This window comes from Populus trichocarpa, chromosome 1 (genome assembly GCF_000002775.5).
Source record: "Populus trichocarpa isolate Nisqually-1 chromosome 1, P.trichocarpa_v4.1, whole genome shotgun sequence".
NCBI lineage: Eukaryota > Viridiplantae > Streptophyta > Magnoliopsida > Malpighiales > Salicaceae > Populus > Populus trichocarpa.
Window position 1 is genome coordinate 39,348,462 of NC_037285.2, and position 8,542 is coordinate 39,357,003.

At 37.0% G+C, this 8,542-nt stretch overlaps 1 protein-coding gene across 4 annotated transcripts in view; it reads right to left on the bottom strand.

Annotated features, from left to right (window-relative positions):
* Positions 1–6,948, bottom strand: part of LOC7485146 (glutamate receptor 2.7) — an 83,313-nt gene extending 76,365 nt beyond the window's left edge. Inside the window, exons 1-5 of one of the 4 annotated variants that reach the window (XM_052445928.1) lie at positions 6,618–6,944; positions 5,275–6,530; positions 4,826–5,132; positions 4,313–4,704; positions 3,058–3,863 (exon numbers count right to left, since the gene is read on the bottom strand). In XM_052445928.1, coding sequence (XP_052301888.1) covers positions 3,483–3,863; positions 4,313–4,704; positions 4,826–5,132; positions 5,275–6,530; positions 6,618–6,882 — 2,601 coding nt within the window. In that variant the 5' untranslated portion in view covers positions 6,883–6,944 and the 3' untranslated portion in view covers positions 3,058–3,482. Of the gene's footprint in view, positions 1–3,057; positions 3,864–4,312; positions 4,705–4,825; positions 5,133–5,274; positions 6,531–6,617 lie in introns of those variants that run through there. The other 3 variants (XM_052445934.1, XM_052445963.1, XM_052445932.1) reach the window with 3 other exon arrangements.
* Positions 6,949–8,542: the final 1,594 nt, after the last annotated feature.

The following is an 8,542-nucleotide window of genomic DNA, read 5'->3' on the forward strand; positions in this document are numbered from 1 at the left end:
CTTTGCTTAGAAATAGAGGTTGCAACACACATAAAAAGAGGGGGAGAAAATTTACAAGGGTCAATTTTGAGACATCAAAGGAGAAACCTAAACCACAAAAAAACCCTAAAAATAACCTAGCTTTTCTTCTCCCAGCAGTTGTGGTCCCCCTCTCTTTTGGCAAAAAAATAGAGAGCCAGAAACCGTGGCCGCCTCCCCAGCTTTTGGATTTCAGTCTCCTAGCTTTTCCAGCCGCCACTCATACACCTCCTCTAACCTCTGTTTCCTTTGGTTTTTTTCCCTGAGCCGACCGGAAAGCACACCAGCCCACATTTTCTTGTCCCAGCCGGCTACAAGACAGTCCCTCACCTGGCCAACATCAACAGACAATGACCCGACCTTCTCTTTCCCGGATCTGTTCTGCTCTCTTCTCCCTGCAGATTGGCCTCCACAGAAGCCAGCCGCCGCTCACCCTCCTTCTTTCCCTCACCGTCGCTCTCCCTCGCGGCCAAGACAACACCACCGTCCACCACCCAGCCTCTCTTCCCTGATCTGTCTTCCTCTCTTCTTATTGTCCCAGCCAAACCCCAACCGGTTCTCCAAGACCAGAAACAACCACTCCCCGCCGACCGAACCAGGTCTCCATCTCCACCAGCCACCACCGCAGCCCTCTTTACAACTGCCAGATCGGCCACCGGAAGAAGGAAGAACAACAAACCATAACTGAAAACAGACCCAAAAACAGATCCGAAAAGGAGAAAAGAAAAACTAAAATCAACTGTTGTTTATGCATTTTTCTCTTGTTGCAGTGACAGTGATCCTCACCTCCGGTGCAGAAAGGAAGAGGGGGAGAAGACGTTTTAGATCTCTCTATTCGCTTGGACTTTCTTGCGGCGGCGCGTGAACCCATGTGCCGCCAGTGGCGGTGGCACGTGGAGAAGACGCGCCGCCACTATTCAAATGTCCAGAAACCTTCCAGCCACTGTTCCTACAGTTACAGAAGGCCTTCCTTGCAATTCTTGTAGATTTCTAGGGTTTATTTTTAAATTTTTGAATTGTATTTGATTTTTTTGAATTTTTGTTGTTTTTCAATTTTTGTAATTGGAACATGTTTTGTTAAACCACCCATAAGAACCATATTTTGACTCTTATCCGGAGAATAGCAAACAATAACTTCCATTGAATGAATAATGGATCCAGATCCTAAAAAACAACAATGTTTTTGAATAAGCATAAGTAATCAAATCAAATAAAGCGGCTCGATAGGAGCCCGTACTTAAAGCTAACATCGTATAACCCAATTGAGACATTGTATAATAAGCTAAACCTCTCTTAATATCTTTTTGAGCAAAAGCTAAAGTAGCTCCTAATAGTACTGTTATTATACCTATCAAAGCTATTAGCTTCATTATGTAAGGTATAACTATGAAAAGAGGAAGAAGTCGAGCTACAAGAAAAATTCTTGTTGTTACCATGGTAGCAGCATGTATTAGAGCCGAAATAGGGGTAGGTTCTTCCATGGCATTCGGTAACCACACATGAAGGGGAAATTGCGCCGATTTAGCAATTGCATCGGAAAATAATAGGAAAGCGCACAAGGTAACAAATAAAAAATAAACCTCATTATCATTATTATAAATTAAGTTATTGAAAATTTCAAACAAATCCTGAAATTCGAAACTGTCTGTTATTCAATAAAGACCTAAAATTCCTAATAATAAACCAAAATTGCCTACACTATTAACATGTAAAAAATGATGTGTGTGTGTTTGAACTTTTTTTTATGTATGTTATTGAATTATAAAATAAAAAAGACAAAAATTTAATGTTTTAATTTGCATATGGTCAAGTATCTTAAGTACAAATAAAATCATGTTGTATTTCCTGTAAAAATGTAAGAACACGTTTCTACATATATTTTGGGATTTAATAATTGATTTATTAACGCCTTAAGAATTTGACTAATATTTTAATTTTTTAAAATCACATCAAAACACGAAGTAGCTTACCTCAGGTAGGGTGCGCTAGGGATGCTAATACCTTCCCTAGCCACAACCAGTTCCTTACCCTCGAATCTCTGACAATGACCAGTACACTCGAGTTTCCTAGTAACCTTCAATTAAATACTAGGTGGAGACTCCTACAGAACCAATCAAGCAAACAAACAAAAATTGCCATCGACGCCGCGTGGGGTACGTGCGACAACATCCATAACCATATTCCTGTAAGCATCATTGATAGTCAGTGCACGTTGTTAGCACTAGAAGTTGACCCAACCACCCTTTCTCCCATGCTATCATTACGAACAAATAGTTCTCTGTGTGCATACCAACATAGGTAATCCTTCATGAACCCTTTGTGTAAAAGATGCATCGTTACAACATCTGGATGCAGATACTTTTTATTTTGACACTTCCTGCATAGACACCTAATACCGCCTTCAGTAAAATTTCTGGGAATAGATGTTGCAAAATTAATAAAACCCTTAACCCCATTACAATAATTCATCCTCCGCAATCCTTAGGGTGAATCTCGATACATCCATGAACGATCACCCATGACTTCTATCGAACCTCTATAAAATTATAGTGACAACATGTATTAATTAACTATATTAGGTAAATAAATTTGCAAAAATATTGGTTTACCTCCAGATTATCCAACAAACTAATTAAAACTTCTCATAAATATTCATTATCAATTATCAACGTCCATACAAATTTATACATATAAATTTACGGAAATTATAACTCTGCAATAGCATTGATAAAAATCAAAACGGACCCGTTAAACAAGCTATTAATTATTTCACCACAACACATGTAATTCGGTAATTCAACAAAGTTTCAACAATTTACTAACAAATACAATTTTATAAAATCTAAAACAAATCATAATAAGTACAAAATTATACATTCATACTACAAAGTTTGTTTGAGAAATAACAATAAAACTTGTACATACATTAACAAAATACATATACTAAAAAAACAATAAAATTGACATTTAAATGTTAAATTTTTTTAAAAAAAATTTACTTACAAAAAATGATAAAATCCACACAAAAAAACACGGATGTTGTGACCACGAAACTTAAAGAAATATGACTTGTGTTGAGAAGAGGGGGATATTTTTAGGGGGGTTGTTTGCAATTTGGGAGGGAAGAGTTGGGATGGGAAAGAAGAAGGCAAAATAGAGAAGGAGAGGGTCGGTAGAGTGGTGATATATTAACTTTTGCAGATGAAATCACTGACGGACTTATTCTGTCGGTGATTGCGTCGGTAATTCTGACGGTGAATTAGTCACGTCACTATACGGAGATCCCGGTTTGAATCCTTCGGTGAGTCCATCGGTAAAATCACCCGCAAAAACTTTCACATCATCGAACCGTTTTTTTTTTTCAAATTCTATATATTCCGTCTGTAATTCTATCGGTATATACCAACTGAATTACAAATGGAATATTGGCTATCAGTAATTATCACCATAATTTATTGATATAATTATTCCGTCGATAATTTTGTTGGTTTTAGATGAATTTCCGGTAATGAAATTTCTACGTTGGCTACTCTTCTACTAGTGAAGTGCCTCCTCGGAGAGACCCAACGTTTCAGTACAGCTGAGATAATTCCCCATATGTTTTTATGCCTCAACAAATTAGTGCGACAAACGTATATGACGAAGGCAATTGTTGTTGTGCCTGCAGTTATAAAGAAAAGTTCTCGAAATCCACTGGGACCAAGGCTGGAACTATCACTTGGCATCTTCGGGCATTTTTGTGGGGTAATCCATGTCTTCTCTAGTTCTTGTAGCGTTCCATTTTCTGATATTTTCAGTAGAGCCTCATTCACGCTAGCAAGTAATGGAGATCCGCGCGGAAACGCCTGGTAAACAAATTAACCATGTAAAAATTTAATCACTCCTTAAGTTCATGTTTAATTCATATATATATATTTGGACGTGTTAGTATTTCGAAGCAACTAAGCATAAGATTAGGCATGTGTCTTTTACCATAACCTACTAATTTATTCAACTTATATTTAATGATTCATTGAACCTATCTAAGTGATCATCTCTCTCCTGCTAATTTTGTTCAAAATCGAAGACTTCATTGTTAGTTTCCTTTGGTCAAACTCAACACCTTGTAACTTGTGGTCCAACCTACCTACAAAGTCAACAAAAAGCCTCTGGCCCTAATACAAATTTTACAAGAACTAATCCTATATATATGCATATTTTGGTTTGGCCCGTAAGAATGTAAATTAGCAATAGTAATTTCAGGAAAATTATTAATGAACGGAAAAGGTGAATAAATATGAGCGCGAGATCTTACAAATCCAAACCCTCCAATTTTGTACGTTGGTCCAATTTGGATGAAGCTATTGCAGTATTTTGCAAGGAATATCTTGGCACTGGGAGTTCCAAGAAAGGCAGCAGAAATTTTCTTGTCCTCGAAGCCTTTAACATAACTTTCTGCTGACTGAAAATGCTGCATGTTTTGGTTCTTGAATTTTAAAACTTTCGCCAAATATCTTTCCATATAGGTTCCTGTACCAACCATTGCATTGCTATTTAATAGTTCTTCAACGCTTGGTATAGTGGGTTCAAGCCTCTGTACAGTTAGCATGCTTGAGAGGTTGGCTGTGTACGTCTGGATGATGATTAGAGCCACAAACAGCCACACCACCCCTGACATCCTTGATAGATTGCTATGAAGCTTTGGCCCTAAATCAAATTGTTGTCAGCAAGATATTGTTAATTAATTGCTTGTTAAAGGATTAGTTATATATTTTCAAAAGTTCAAATCAAAGAAGGAAACTGATTGGAACTAAAAACTTTAATTTACCATTCAAGGAGAAAAGAGTGTTGAAGGATAACCAAATCATGATCCCAATTTGATTTGGGATGGAGCCTTGTAGTTCATCACAATGCTTTCGCTCTATCCACCAAACAACAAAACCATTGTAGACTGTAATCACTGAGATTAAAACCCACATGGTTGCGGTGAATGGTTTAATGAATGACCATGCTTTACTGCTCGAACGGACCGGGACGATCAACACCAATCCTGTTTCAGTATATGGATAGGTGAATTCTGCATATTGGTGTCTGCTTGCAACTATTTCCACATCACCAACAACTGCGTCAAAATTCTGGTGTTGTGGGCAAAAAGTCCAAGTACAACAAAGTATGATTAGTCTAAAGTATTTTTTTTTTTTTTCAGAATATGCGTGCATGCATGATCAATTAATGAAAATTTAATTAATCATTTTACTCTATCAAGCTGCCTCTTACCTTTAGATGAAGTTGCTCTAAAAGTTCATTGTAACTTCCATTGAAGTATTGGAACTCGTATTGCGGACAGAATGGCATGCTTGCTGTAGTTGCTTTGAAGACCTCGTTTGCAAAACCAGAGAAGTTCGTTCCCAAGCGATCATCACTTTCCACTTTCACATATTCTTCGTAACCTGACAAGGAAGCCACTCCGATTCGAAATAGCTTAGCACTTGTCAGTGCAGTCCATCCTCTTGGAGTATACCTAGGCCCCCCTGGCCAATGCACTTGCTCCAAATCAATCATCGACGCGCTGTTATAACTAGAATTTTCATGGATGTTCTCCGAGAATCCCAATCCATTGGACCAATACCCGAGTTCATTGTAACCCGTTCCTATTACATTCACGATCTCAAATATTTCTGCTGCAGCAACATTCTGGTTTTTGAATTTAACTTTACCTGATAAACCATGAAAGTCTGCGTCCAAAATGTTTTCCAACAACTCTTTCCCTCCCCTTTTACTTCCGGTCTTATTTAATCCAAGAGCTATTGTCCTCATAGCATCATACGCTTGCACGGCGTAAATCCCAGGCTCATTCCTTTCTTCTCGGGGATATTTTCTCCTAAAACGTGTACGAAATCTTTGATTAAAGTTCACGAAATGCGGTCCCATTTTAGGGAAGTAACTCCGGACTCCTAGAATTCCTTTCATTGAGGATATTACAGAGGCATTGATGGAATGGACAAGGCTTGTAAAGGGATCTGTTGTGATCCATACATAGTCCCTTTTCATCATTTCCATTTTGTTTGCCATTTCAAATAACCGCACAGCCAATTTGAAGGACAAATGAACAACAAAGACTCTACAGTACTGCTTGCTTTTGATATTTTCAAGCTCTTTGGACATTGAATCAGAAGAATTAAAAGGAGAGAAGGCTACAAATTGGCTTACTTCTGAATTAACTTCTCTAAGGGCATCATGTAGATGTGGTATGACTCCCCTTGCTGAAGAATCTGTATCTTCATATATCACAATGACCTGATGCCAGTTCCATGATTGCACAATAGCAGCTATAGCTTTCATTTGAGCACGCTTATCAGGTGAAGCTTGAAGTAGAGAAGGCCATCGTTCAGGTGCCCATTCTGGAGCCGTGTCAGCAAAAGAAAGAATTGGAACCTGTGTTTCTCTGGCAATCCCAGCAACTAATGACACCTCTTCCCATGTCTGTGGTCCTATAATGGCTTGTACTTGTCGTGTGTCGATAAGATCCTTAGCTGTATAGGCAACGCACAGATGTGAGCTTGGATTTATCTTAATTTAAGGCAAACGATACTTATTTCAAAAGCAAAACATATAGTTACCTTCAAGAGCTGCATGGATGGTATCCTTTTGAGAGTCATTTATAAGCAAAAATGTTAGATTTCCGAAGCCATAGAAATCCTCCTTTGCAACTTCCATCGCTACTATTTCTTCTTTGCCAATACGGGAACTTGTATCCACAATAGCTCCTATTCCAGTGCTTCCATTGAAAATAGCCTGTGTCTTGGTAATTTGATCGGCTCCTGTACCGGATGTCAAGAGCAAAATTAGAGCGAACAACGAGAAGGCGTGAGGCAAAGTACCCATTGTATTCTTAACGAAACAACAAAGTACTAGAGCTGATTCTCTTTCTCCATACTTGTTAGCCTAGACCTCAATTAATTTATATTTTACTTCGTCAACTTTCAACCTTTAGAATTTTCTCCTTTATTCAGGGGTTATAATCTGGACTATATTTCTCATCCATTTTCTGTATCATTTCATTAAATATTGTGTGCAAGTATATCCTACTATTTTTTGTGGCCGATTTTTGACACCGTACGAAACAGCATTTTAAAAATAGAACTGTTTATATATATATAAAGTGATAAAAAAAATTTAAAAAATTAATTTGAAGTTATTTTTTGTAATGCTAATTACTTAATATTTGTTGGTGTTAATTTGATATTGAGTAATTAGCATGACAATTGTTTCAGATTCTTGGTATGCTTAGATTTGAGTCAATACAAACGTTAGGTTGACTCACGATTTCAACTTTTTTTTTTGTTTTAAGTAAAGAAAACTCAATAATAGTTATCCAATGACCATTTACACGAATTTTCTTATTAGAGCTTCACGCACATGTATTATTCATTCATTTACTTAATATTTTTACTACATTTTTCAAGAATTGATTAAGTAGTTAATATATAATTAGAAAATGAAAGAAATTACTATATTTTGTGAACAGTTTTCAACTTTAAATTTTTTTAATAATTTTCTTATAAATATAGTTAAAATTTAATTAAAAAATTTCTCCATTTTTACTCCTTTCACCTCTTCCATATATATACAAGGAAGGAAACCATCCAAGTTATTTCTACGAATAAAAGAGCCAAGATCCTATGTCTGAGGGGCCAATCTACGATTGCTACTTCTACATGCATATGAGACAACAAGAAGTATAACTTGTAATGCCTGCCATGGAATCACATACATGTCAAAGGTCCAATGGCGGCTATGAGATTTATTCATGTACGTATTTGTAGGTCCAACTTTCTCGATTCTTAGGCTGTCAATGGTTTTTTTCTCTTTCTAAATTAATTATCAGAAAATTATGCCTTGAACATTGGGTTATAGAGGAAGATGGAATTAATTTATTCATGATTTTCGTGGCTCGATAATGTGGAAACATTTTTATAGCATAACATCTTTGTCACGAGTACGAGGTCCGATACTCAAATCCGAAAGCACAGTGCAAGTGGGAAGTCCGATAGGATGCACGCTCGATTGTATTTAACATGTGTGAGAAGGCCACACAAGGTAAAGACGAGGATTGTTCTGTGTGGGGCTGCTTGCCATGCACGCGAGACAGAGTACATGATTGAAGTTCATTTGTCAGCTACGAAAAAGCCATTCAAGAATTTCCTCGTGATGGACATTTACACTCCAGATTTCTGTGGAAGCCGAGTTCCTGGAAATTAATGCTTCAGCACTTCTACAGTCCTTGGAAATACGTGTCGGAGTGCAAGACTGGAAACTGCACGCATCGAGTACTCTTGATACGCTTCAAGTTCTTCAGAAAAGAGAATCACGACTCTAGTATGTATCCAGTTACGTTTTTCCAAGCTTGACTATTAATTAATGTAAAACATTTTAAATTGACTATCATTTAAGAATTTAGTTGTAAGAGTGGTCTGGTGTCATATTTTGTTTATTTTTTAATATTTCATAATTTATTGATTTTCGAATTATATAAATTTATCCC